The 13052-nt window shown below is 42.8% G+C and overlaps 1 protein-coding gene across 15 annotated transcripts in view; it reads left to right on the top strand.

Moving 5' to 3' along the window:
- Positions 1-13052, top strand: part of RBFOX2 (RNA binding fox-1 homolog 2) — a 173346-nt gene that overhangs the window by 122015 nt on the left and 38279 nt on the right. For all 15 annotated transcript variants that reach the window (XR_003990376.1, XM_030478014.1, XM_030478019.1 and 12 more), the window contains one exon: positions 449-595. Coding sequence is in view for 14 of the 15 variants with exons in the window: in XM_030478014.1 (XP_030333874.1) it covers positions 449-595 (147 nt within the window). In the remaining variant the exon portion in view is untranslated. The remainder of the gene's footprint in view (positions 1-448; positions 596-13052) is intronic.

Raw genomic sequence — 13052 nt, 5'->3', positions numbered from 1 at the left:
CAAGTGAAGAGCTGCCACTTCAGCTGTGGGATTTGGATGATTGCATGAACATCCTGCCACATGAGATTAGAGTGGCGGTACTACTTCCCAGCTTCAGGATATGAAAGATCCGCCTCTTCATTAGAGCTTTCATATGGTGGCAGCTGAAGTGAGGAAGAACAGGCAAAAAGAGAGAAGCAATTTAAGAAAACCAAAGGCAAATCTACTGAGCTAAAAGGTGATACGAGTGGAGGGAGGCTGAGATCTCATTACTGTTTACTCATGGAAAGGGAGGGGAAGAACAACAGATCAATTGTTAAGTGTTACTGGCTTTATCAAAATAATTGTCAAGTGCAAGATACCGCAATTGCAAGTGTAGTACTAATACCTAAAAAAAGACAGGCAAAGCACGTGAAAGGAATTTGTGTGGTTTCTATTCATGCTCACGCTTTTGTCTTTCTGATTTCAGCAGACAGAAGGAGGGGCACAGACAGATGGACAGCAACCACAGACACAGAGCAGTGAGAATACCGAGAGCAAATCCACTCCAAAGCGACTTCATGTGTCTAACATTCCCTTCCGCTTTCGAGATCCTGACCTTCGGCAGATGTTTGGGGTAAGTTACCAGCACCTTTTAAGGCATAGCAGATTCTCCTTCCCCAAAGGTGGGACTTGTGGTGCTGGTCTATTTGTGTGAAGGAAAATGAAGCACACTGTGAAATACTTGCGGGACTGTGACAACTGTTAGCATTTCCTTCAGGTGGTAAATGCACATAAATCTGTAACTGTGGTGTTCATATCAAGATGTTCAGTGTAACCTAACAATTGGTTTGGAAAGAAAAAACAAACCACAAAATGAAACTTCGTCTTATTTCCCAGTAAAGGCTAGGATTAAACATTGACTTAATATATCCCTTGCAAAGCACTGTTTTTCAGTTGCTTAGAAACTTGTTGAAATATTTATGTCTTTCCTCATGATCCACTTCTGTGATGAAAAATTGCTGCAAGGAATTGGCCAACTAGCAATTGCATGTGGAAAAGCTAGTGCAAGTCAGATGGTATTTTACATCGTGTATGATATACATTCTATTTCTTCTGACCAAATAGTTTGCCTTCCCTAATCTTTGTATGCTATTCATCATTCTCAATTTATAAGCTCTTTGGGGAAGAGTTTGTTCACATGAGTATAGGTGGTGACTCATTCCCTGTGAACAGAGATAAATGAGCTAGATGCTTCATGACCTAACCTACAGGTGAAGTTATCTATCTATATATCATCATCAGGAATATTTGACTTGTTGATATGATTGTAGCATCCTTGGTTGATGGCACATTCTGAAGCCTTCAGAAATATATCTTGTTATTTATAAAATTCACAGTTGCTGCCTGCTTAAGATGCAGTGCAGAGCACTCAAGTCAGGGTAGACCAAAACTAAGGTTCCTCTTGCTACCTTCGGCTTTGAGTGTGTACCTGACTGCATAGCCAGCTGCTCCTCCAAATTTTGCAGTATTCCTGTTTCGGTTGCTGCATCTCTTGAGCCATCTGTGTTGTCCTGATGGACAACAAATCAAACATAAGCAGCAGCATGCCCTTGCAGCAAAGGTGGCCATCCATACTCTGGGCTCTGTTAGGACTGCATCTGGAGTACTGTGTCCAGCTGGGGCTCCTCAGTGCAAGAAGTGCACTTCATGTAAGTGAAATACTAGAGTAAGCCTAGTGGGCACCACTGAGATGGTCAGGAGGCTGGAGAACAAGGCATGTGAATGGAGTCTGAGACCTGGGCCTGTTCGGCTTTGAGAAGAGAAGGTAGAGGGGGGATTTTTTTCTTCTCAGCAACTACCTGATGAGAAGGTACAGCAAAGATAGAATTATAGAATCAACTAGGTTGGAAAAGACTTTCAAGATCATCAAGTCCAACTCTTACCCCAGGACTGCCAAGGCGACCACTAAACCATGTCACTGAGGGCCTCATCTACAGGTTTTCTGAACACTTCCACCAGTGATTCTACCACTGCCCTGGGCAGCCTGTTCCAATGCCTGATCACCCACTCGGTGAAGAAGTTACTCCTAATATCCAGTCTAAACCTCCCCCGGCTTGAGGCCGTTTCCTCTTGTCCTATCACTTGTTACTTGGGAGAAGAGACCGACCGCACTTCACTACATCCTCCTTTCAGGCAGCTGTAGAGAGCAGTAAGGTCCCTCCTGAGCCTTCTCTTCTCCAGACAAAGCCATGTTCTCCAGATGTAGCCAGATTCTTTTTGGTTGTGTGTAATGATGAGATGAGAGACAACAAACACAAGTTGGAACATGGGAAATTTTGATCAGATACCAGGAATTTTTCTCTTTTTTTTTTTTAACTGTGATGGGGTTTAAATACTGCAATATGTTGCCTGGAGAGGTTGTGGAACCTCCATCCTTAAAGGTATTTGACTTGACTGGACACAGCCTGGCCAACCAGGTCTCATTAGACCTGTTTTGAGCAGGGGTTGCACTAAATGACTTCTGTAAGTACGTCCCAGACAAAATTATGATTCTGTTGCAAGAGGCCTGGGTTTGCTTCCGTCTTGTTCATAGATTAGATTGTTACACTCTTGACATCTTTGGGAATGTTTTCAGAGTGAAACTCATCTCCTGGCAATCTGCAGCTGCCGAATCTTCAGTCTCTTGCTCTGCTTTTGTGTTTTTTAGCTTGCTTTTTGCTGTTGCAGGGCGGTGCGATAGGCAGTTCCGTCCGGTTTGGATAAACCGGTTGCTGAAATCACAGCCAGTTCTTGGACCACCTGCTACAATCTGCATTTAGCACGTCCTGCTCTGTGCTACTGCTCCTCCCCTCTCCTGAGAGCTGCATTGCTGACATACATTGTTCCATGTTGTTGCTGCCCCTTCCCTTGGGACTGGTGCTTGGCTTGACGACTGGCCCCTTTCACACTCATTCACCTTGATGCTGTTCTTCCCTGGGCTCCTGGTGTTGGGGACATGGATGGAAATGAAAAAACATCCCTGTCCCGGTGACTCTTACCTCTGCTTTGCAGATGGGGAGACCCAAGCAATTTGAATGAACTGTTGTCTTGAGAAGAGGCTTGTGGAAAATGCAGCCTAATTGTTCGCATTAAGGTTTCCTGTTCTCTTTTGGGCCCATATGGTGCCATTTGTTGTACATAGAAGGGGTGGGGGAATACAGTATATGAGTTAGTTTCTGGTGTTCCTCAAGTTACTTGTTCAGATTTTCTCTAAACATCATCTCAAGTTCCAGCACAGTGATGTGATTTTAAGTGGGTAAATGGTATATTCCCTGTAAAGCCTTTTGCTAGTTCGCCTTGCCCTGTGTTTGCTGGGAGGTGTGCCTACCAGAAGAGCATTCATCTTTTGGGTCACAAAAAAAAAACCCCATGTGCAATTTTCCCGTAATAGAAAACTTTGGTACTTTGCCAAGGAACTAATCAATGGCTCTTGCACATCTCCCTTTTTCACTTAGTGCTGCTTCTGTCGGCATGCTCAGAAACTCAAGCAGGAGAGAGTTTCTCTCTGAATCCTTCTTGCTCCTATTTCTTTTTTAGGATCAGGATGCTTTCCCTTGGGTGACTCACTGAAACCTACCCTTTCTCCTATAGGGGACTCATGGTTGTCTTAGTCTTCAGCTGTGGCTAGCCTGTAACATCTCTCCCCCCATCTCCTCCCTCTCCCTTCTGTGTGTCAGGTCACATCTCTTCAACGTCATATCTGAGAGACTCAAAATCCTCGCCTGGAGAGATTTTCCCAACCTACTGTACAAAGAGAGGAATTGGGTAGACAGGAAAGCCGTGGAGAAAGAAATAAATGTGATGGGAGGGAGGGAGTAAATAAGTCCCCTGAGGATGGAACAGCATGCAAGAGGTCAGCCCAGTCCTGGGGCGCAGAACACTAGCTAATGCTTTCGCGGAGACTGGAGTAGAGGTGGACTTCAGCCGTGTTGTCCCATGTGTGCTTAAATGCATGTTACATAACACTTTCTAAGCCTTCACCATTTGTGAGAGCTGCAGATTTAAGGATTTCCTGACAAATTCAAGTTATTCGTGTTTCAAACCACCTCTCTCGCCTATTATGTGTTTCTAACAGGTCCCTGAGATATCCTCAGGAATGGAGCAAGCATTTCCTTATGTATATGCTTCTTATAGGGAGGCAAATAAAATAGGCTGCTTAAAACAGGTAATATTTACTTGACATTTCATGATGCCAATAAAACGACTTCCAGAAAGCTTCTAGAAGGAATAGGTCATTTTTTAATGCACACAGTTCTGCACCCACTGTGGAATAAATCAATAGTTGACCTTGTTCTAGCAGATAAAGAAGAGTTAATAGCTGACCTGAAATCCCACGGTTGCCTAGGTACCAGTGATTGTTATTTGTCTGTATTTGCTTTGTGCAAACAGAATATGGCATCAGGCAGTAATGTAAGGAGCTTTAGAAGAGTCTGTTTCTTCAAGTTTAAACAATTGGCAGGATAACTGCCCGGGAAGGTACCTTCAAAAGGGAGGCGTTAATGGAAGCTATGAAGTATTCAACAAAATCATACTGATGGCTAAAAAGACATGATTCCACAGTCCCTGATACTGTGTTAATAAAACTCAAAGTATCCTGCACTTTAGGGAGGGAGGATGGAGATGAGGAGAATGTAAATGGCAGCAAATAAAATTGCAAACTTAAAGAAGCAGGTGGGAAGGGAAATGTGCTAATCATGGAGATAGTGGTGATACAGGTTCAGAGGAGAAGGCATCAAATTTTTATATGCAGAGAGAAAAGATCTAGGTGTAGGTACAATATAAAATAAGGAAATAGTTATGTGGCTTGGAAAAAAACACCCCAAATAACAACAAAACAAATGAACAAACAAAAACCAAACAGAAAAAAGAACAACAAAATCCCCCATCTTGCTGTGTTTAAAAGTGGTATTTGTACCATATCTGGCTTTGTATATAATTTATAACAAAGGGCGATGAGAGCGCTTGCTAATATTTACAGACCAACAGATCTGGATAAGCTACATCCAAAGATAATAGCCAAAGCAAGGAGCTCTTTTATTCATTAATGTTAATTTTTAGCTAATTCTTGTAAGCTAGGGGAATTGCAGAAGGCTGGAGCACTGCCCACCAGGATTCATCATTGTAAAAATTGAAATGGATGACCCAAAGACCTACGAACTATCTAACCATATATTGGTCCAAGATAAAAGCTAATTTGGGGGAGTTTTTAAAACCATTAGAATCTAAAGAAATTGTTTAATATCTGTCCAGTGTGACTTTGTATAAGGTAATCTACATCTTCGCAAGACAAATACTGTCTTGCCTATTTTGGCAAGATTGTACAAAGTGATGCTGATAGAGTTGAACATTGCCCAACCAATTGAATTCATCCAGGTGACCGATGTCAATTTTTAACAAGAAGAGTATATATCTCAAATAAACACGTCAGAAGGATTAAAAACCTGTTTAATGATAGATACTAAAAAGTTGCAGTTACTGGGGAGAAATCAGTGATCAAGACTGTTTCTAGTGTCGGTTTCCCCAAGGGTCTGTGTCAGTCACAGTCCTGTTCAGTATCTGTATCAACCATGGAGACAGTACTATTAAAACCTTGCCAGTAAGGTTTGCAGTTAAAAAACTATTTGAGGAGGAGGAAAGAGAAAGATAAGGTTCCTGTTAGAGAATGGCTTGAAGTGCCGATTAACTCGTGATAAATCCAACAAAAAAATGTGTTTGATGCAGCTCAGTGCAGAGAACCGAGTATGTGGGAACCGGGGTGCACTTGTAGCTTGCTTTGGAAACACAGATGTGGGAGAGTACTAGTGATTACTGAAGATAGATGCTTCAACAGTGCAAAGGGGGATGGGGTATCAGGCTGAAGGAAGGATGTGTTCTTGCTCATGTTCAAAGTCAAAAAGACTGTGACTGCATAATTTTGTTCAGTTCTGAGATTAGTTTAGGACCAAAAAAATAATCTTGGGCTTTGAAGATGAATGGCTTTTTAACTGTGTAAGGTGTTGGGTACATGATTTACTCAGCTTATTAAAGAGAGGTTGGGAGATGACAAGTCTGTTCTGTACAGGTGCTTATGCATGGATGATACCTACTAATAGAGGGTTTAGGTCTTGTTTACAGTCATAATAAGATTTTCCAGTTGGATGCTGAGATTTAACACAATTAACCTTGAAATAAGAGAAAAAATCTTAGTCGTTTAAGCTAATTTAAACAATAGAACAATTTACCAGGGAGTGGAAGAGTTGCCATCAGTGTTAAAAACAAGTTAGCAGCTCTCCTCAAAATCTTGTTATCCAGTTTCTGAGGGACGTTCGTTGGCTAGTGTGTGTAAGGACTCTGGCATGATGGTAGCAGTCTTCTTAACTGCTGTCCCCTTCCTTACTGGACTATGTATGCAAAAGATAAGTTCATGTTTCTCTCAACATGTTTCTGGTCCTTTCAACATTGTGCTATGATAGTGTCTCTGGTTGTACCTCATGGCTTACAGCTTCAGTCCTTCCCTCTTAGGCTTCAAAAAGCAGTTTTCCTCCCAGTATAAAATTCACTAGGATGCTCTGGTCAGTTCAGGACTTCAGAGTCAGATGGACTTCAGAGTCTCCTGGGGAAGACACATGCTGGGTTGGACTGCCTGCAAGAAGAAAATCCATCTGTTCTCAAGCTGAATCATCAATTATCTCCACAAAGACAAGCCAAGTGGATTGTTTGGTAGTTCTGTGCACTAAATCCTTCTTATCTGTTGTAAGAGCCAATGGTATGAGGAGTCAGAATAGATGTTTCTCAGAATTTAGAATCACAGAATAGTTTGGATTGGAAAGGACCTTCAAAGGTCATCTGGTCCAACCCGTTGCAATGAGCAGGAACATCTTCAACTACATCAGGTTGCTCAGAAGAACCACATCCAGCCTGGCCTTGCATATCTCCAGGGATGGTGCATCCACCACCTCTCTGGGCAACCTGTGCCAGTGTTTCACCACCCTCATTGTAAAAATTTCTTCCTCGCGTCCAGCCTCAATCTCCTCTTGTAGTTTAAAACCATCACCCCTCATCCTATCGCAACGGTCTCTCGCCATCTTTCTTATAGGCCACTTTTGAGAACTGAAAGGCTGCAATAAGGTTTCCCTAGAGTCTTCTCTTCTCGAGGCTGAACAATGCCAACTCTCTCAGCCTTTCCTCATAGGAAATGGTGAAATGCTTTTCGCTTAAGAATCTTCAACTTTTTTAAAAGAAGGAGATAGTGTAAGATAAAAATAAAAGACTATGTTGATGACAATTGCAGATGAAGGTGGGATAGCATCATACAGGGTGTGAATTCTCTCAGGCTCTGGCTTCAGATGGAGACATTGCTTTTTTAAAAACATGTTCACTCCATGGCTACTATTTGTAGGCTGGTAACTGCTTCTGGTGGGGAACGTCACCAGCCCAAGTTGATAAATGGTTTTGTGTGTTACCAGCTACAGCTGTAATAATGTCTAGCTGTTTTATATTAAGATGACCATTCTGTCACATTTAATAACTTTCAGTTAATGAAGTTATTAATAATTTATTAAAGGTGACATAATGGTAGCTTTTTTTTCTTTTTTTAACACTGGATTTTAAAGCAGGTGATGTTGTTATCCTTCTCCTTCTCTAAGTATAATTCATATCTCTTCTGCAAGATTCTTTATGGTGTCTGCTTGTGGTAGACCACTGCTTTGTATGACCCAAGCAAGACAGCTCTGTGAGCTCAGATATTTTTGGAAGCTCTTGTAGCCTTTAGGTCTTGGCCTCTGGGGAAACATTTTGGCACTTTGCACTTCCTAAAATACCTCGGTGGATATAGTATCTCATCCAACTTCATTTTGGTGTCAAGAGTGCAAAACACCTCCATAAGCCTGCAGTTTGAGGCTAGAGCAATGACAAGCGAGACTACAGCTCTTTCTCACCAAAATTTTGGTAGAATTTTAAGTCTGTGTTTGCCAGTAAATAAATTTGAATGCACAAGTAATTCATCATATGCAAGCATTGGCAGTGGTAGAAAACTACTTGTTAGGTGTTGAGGTAAGTAGGTAAGTAATAGGATAGACCAAGAAGCTGTGACCTGCAGGTGTTGATGCAGTGAGGCCTGAAGTACAGCAGTAGGAAAGTAGATGAAAGGGACTCTGGTTTCTGAGTGGATTGGACACCCGAAGGAGGAAAATTCTGTCTTCTGGATATCAAGATGTATTTTAGGTTTTTTTATCTCCAAATAGTTCTGGCCCACCCATCACATGTAACAAGTCCTATGTTTCAGTATTGGATAACAAACATTCTGACACAAGGTGGCCTCTTTGTGATGATGCTTGTTTCCAAGCTCTTCCTGCAGTGAGAATGCTCCAGCCCTGTCACAGGACAGGATTTTGTTGCTGCTGAAATTGGTTAGAGTTCGAAGAGGCAATGCTGTTTATACTGATGTCTTTCATCAGGCCACTTTCTGTAATCACCTTTTGCAAAGGACTTGTGTGTTCAGTGCTGCTTGAGCATCCTGCTTTGCACAGCTGTGCTGGAGACCACAGTAGTTCTGCACAGGGGTGCTTGTGCCGCTGCAGCTACCATACTGTCTGTCTTACTCTGCAAAAATCTGTGTGCTTATGCCACAGGACATAGAAACTGCAATGATCATCTGGTGGAAGGCAGTGGTGAATGGATTATACATTTATGAGAGATTTGTTTAGGTTTTCATATGAGTCTGCAGTGAGACAGGGCTGAATGTCGTTTAGGAAGCAGTGCTGTGCTGTAGATGGATTTATTTGCATAAAAGGACTGGGTAAAATTACATGGAGTTGTCTTTTTATAACCTGGTTTTCTATGGATTTAGTCTACATGTCTTAGTCCTCTCAAACTGAGTTTTGAGTGTATGTCGCTTTTGTGAGCATGGGTCCAAGTACCTTTTCCATGGCAGCAGTACTGGGTTACAGTGCAGCCATACCTCTGGGAATGGCATAAGGCAGGAAGAAGGAGCTCGGAAGTGTAGACCTGGAAGCTGGTCTGGTGGTGAAGTTCTCTGGGCGGTACCCTGTGGTACTGTTCACCCCCATCTCACTGTTCCATGTGAAAATGTTTTATTTGTGAGTCAGAGGATAACAAATGACTGAGAAACTATGTTCCTTGTCACTTTGTTTGCTGGGATGGCTGTGGTCTGTAAATCCTATTAGAAATCTTTGCTCTTTGTGTGGCTTCTTGTTAAAGTCTGGTTTCATAGAAAACATGTGTTTTGTTGGGCAACAGGTCAACCCTAATAAGGGCTTGGTGGTGCTTGTTTACAATCTATTCAGTTGGTAAACTATGATAGTGCTTTGGTTTATAAATCCTCAGTGCTTCCATCTTCCTGTCAGCAAAGCATACTGGTGTAGCTTGGCTGAAGAGGGTTGGCTGTAGTAGGGTTGGCCCTGCTATTTTGAAGAGATGTGACCCAGCTTTAGGTGAGGAAGTTCATATACTGATAGCAGCATAGCTCTGGCAGACCCCATGCTGCCATAAGTAAGCACTGGCTAATACACACTACTATGGATGCCAGATGTTCCCAGCTGAAAGTATATCCTGTGGAGCTGGGAGCTAGGGTAAGGATGCTCTCTGCAGCATGGACCTATCCTGCATATGAAATGCTCTTGCTCAAGTGTGAGGACCTGAAAAGGCGATTTTGACCATCTTTAGGAATGGACTGTTTGTCACCTTCAAGGTTTGGATAGTTCACTCATTTCTAAGTGAATTTTGTAGGGCCAGTGCAAAGCCGCTGCAGATACAGGGCTCTCTTTTAGGGATGTGAGGTCATTGCATGGTATCTCACCATTACCTTTAGTTGTTCTGTGATTTCTAAAGAATATGCTTTGTACTCCCTGTTGTTAGCATCTTTAGGGTTAAGTTATTTGTCTAGCGTGTTTTGGAGCTGATTTTGAAAGCTCTAGACAGGGAGAGGAGGCAGGGCCAGCTGGAACAGAGCATACAGGAGAGGCCCTACCAAACTGTCAGTGTCTTGGAAGGCAAAAGCTCTCTGATGCCAGATCTCTCAAATTTATTACATGTAATGTAGTTATGGCCTCTGCTGGAAAAATCTGCTGCCTTCATGGCATCTGGGTGGAGAGAAACACACAGCATGTATATACCTTTCCTTGCAGAATACCCTTGCATCTATGATAAGGTACATAATGTTCAAGCAAGAAAATTGGGTTCTGGTCATAGCTGATGTGTGTTAATATCTTTATGCCTCTTAAAACTCTTATTTCCCACAGCCCCTGCTACTATTATAGAGGAGATGATTCTCATTTACCTGCTTTACAGAAAAATAACTAGGAGCTTGTACAAGGTCAGTCCAGGGAATGGAGCTCTAAGATAAAATAAGATGCTATAGCTGTGCCATGGCATGACTGGAACTGTGTGTTTGTCTGGGTATCCATCATATGGCGTGTGCATGAGGAGTTCATGGAGAAGGCTTCTTGCATGACCTGACGTGTGATGGGGGATGCTGGCTTCTTGATCACACAGTAACCTTCCTAAGTCATGGAGGGGAGCATCTGAGATGTGTAGTCCTGCACTGCCTTCTTCAGAGGCTGTGAACTCTGCTGAGGATTTTTTTCCCTGGCTGCTGTGCAGGGTTGTAAATAGAAGTTCTTGGTGATCATTGAGTGAACAAATCAAGTCTGTGAGCAAAGTGATTCATATATTCAGGGTTAGAGATTAGAGGATTAGTCCTCATGGATGAGCTAAGCATGGGTCTTGTTTTATTTGGATAGCCCCTCCGTCTGCTGGAAAATACAAACATGCCTGTATACATGATTTTAAAAAAATACTATGGGGGCATTTGGCCTTGACCCTTGTATTTAAATGGCCTAGCATTTTCCATACAAAAATTGTGACCTTTCACTAAGGAGCTCTTAAAACTTCCATTGTTTGCAGTAGGTTGTTGACATTTGGTAGGCGAAGCACCATCAGAGAACAAAGTGCCTTTTTATGTTCCACTAAATTAGATTCAGCTTTGAAGGAGATATAAACTGTTAAAATGAACTAGTTCTTTTTTTTTTTCCTGCTTTCATTCTTCAGGAAAAGTCTGGCATGCTACCAGAACAAAAGTGCCTCCAGTGCTGGACCTGCTGTAACCATTGCAGCAGCAAGGACAAGAGCCATGGTGTTAGGAGCTGTCAGAGCAGCTGCAGCAATGGCTGCAGCAGTCTTGAAGAGCCCAGAGCATGTCCTCCTGCCTCATGGCCATGCTGCTTTCTTCCAGAGAATTTCGTAGGGCAGGAAACCCCTCCCCAGCAAACCTCAGTTCAGCAGTTAGCTCCTGTTGTCTCTGCTTCTTCTCTCCCAAGCAGATCCTTCCCTCCTGCCTCCTCAAACACCCTCAACTCCTAGGTAGAAAAGAGATTGGGGCTGCTTGCATGGGTGGATGTAGCCCATTGCAGTAGACGTCAAGCCTGTGCTTGCTGCAGCCTCAGGATTTGGTGATCTTAATTCTGTCATCTAGGAGATGATGTACCTCCATCATCTGCGGGGCGGGGAGGCAGCCCTGCCACCTCTCGTGGTGGTAAGTCAGACCACTTGTGTTCAGCGTTACTGCCAGCTTTTTGTCAGCCACAAGACATGGAACGCACAAGACAAGGATTTCCTGTTGGTGTGGGAGCCCTGTGCGGTGAGCTGAGCCCAGCGGGGCTGGCAGGCAGCGCTGGCAGCAGTACCCGAGGATCCAGGCCCAGCTGGGTGTGGAGAAAGGGGAAGATGGCACGGCATAATTGTGCACCAGAAGCTGCACAGTTTGTTCTCTTTCAAGATGATTCTAATGAGGTAGAAAATGGTGATTTTTTTTCTTATGGCTTTGAAGATTCTGAAAATATTTTTGGCATTTGCATTTATTGAGAGCCCGGCTTTTCAGTGTGTGTGACAAGGCTAGGCAGCTGAGCTGATCTGGCAGGGATAGATCCTGCTCTTGGGCAGAGTGTGCTGCTTTCCATCCCCTTTTGCTTCCCAGAGCCTTAATGCTTGCCTGACCCTTTGAGCCACTCCAGAGCAGTAAATCATCAAAAACTTTGTATTTATTCCTTTTGTTGAGCTAGTTTTTCACAGGATTGGTGAGCTCTATCAGTTTACCTGCAGGTGAGAATGAAAACAGGGACCAGCTTCAGGAAGCTGGTGAGACCAGACAAGGAAGGACAAGAGAGCAGGGACAGCCCTGCAGCAGCCAGGAGCTGTTAAATTGGTTCAGCCCCTGTCGTGTAACAGCGCTGAAATAGTCTACCAAGAAAGCAATCATGACTGATTTCTTTCATGGCAGTGCCCAAGCCATATGCAACAAAGACAACAAAAAGCAATCAACAGCTAATCTCCTTCATAGAGAAGCCCACACCAAGCACGGGATAGAAATAGAAAATGTATTTTAGCTGTGATTGGCACAGCAGTGGTCAAAAGAGGATCCAGCATGGATCAAGCCTAAGCTGTTGAGAAGTTGAGGTTTCAAGGAAGATGCGTGTTTACATTAGCATTATTCAAACTTTGTGTAACGTAGGATATTGTGAATTCGATTGTTTTTGGGATGAATAGAAGATCAAGTATTGTCCTTAAACAATAGAACAATAAAAACAACATCTGTGAACCAACATTTGTAAAAGAATACAACTATCTCCTTTTTAAGAATGGGGAATGGAAGCAGACAAACCATAGCTAAAATTGTTGGAAGCATTTTGCTTGCTTACAGGCAGTTGTGGAATACTTGTTCAAGGGACTTAATAGCTTTTTATTGCTATACATATTCAGAACTTCTCCTCAGCCTTCATGGCTCACTGTTGTAAATGTCCCACGTTTGCAAATCTGGCCACAAGTCTTTCAAGCAGGGCACCCACAAGATGAGCATTATACCCATTGGACTCCAGATGGAAATGTTAATTAAAAAAAAAAAGCAAATACAATACTAAGAGCACCATGGCAAAAAATAGTGTCCCAGTGCGCAGAGTCTGTGTTCTTCATTTTTCCTTTCTTTTTTTGTTGACCCTTCCTTCATTTGCTACTACCTTTAAATCTTCTGCAAGCAGCAAGATCAAACCCGTGTTGATGGA

This window comes from Strigops habroptila, chromosome 3, assembly GCF_004027225.2.
Source record: "Strigops habroptila isolate Jane chromosome 3, bStrHab1.2.pri, whole genome shotgun sequence".
Taxonomy (NCBI): domain Eukaryota; kingdom Metazoa; phylum Chordata; class Aves; order Psittaciformes; family Psittacidae; genus Strigops; species Strigops habroptila.
The sequence above is the reverse complement of the archived record's forward strand: the minus strand, read 5'-3'. Positions and strand labels throughout refer to the sequence as shown.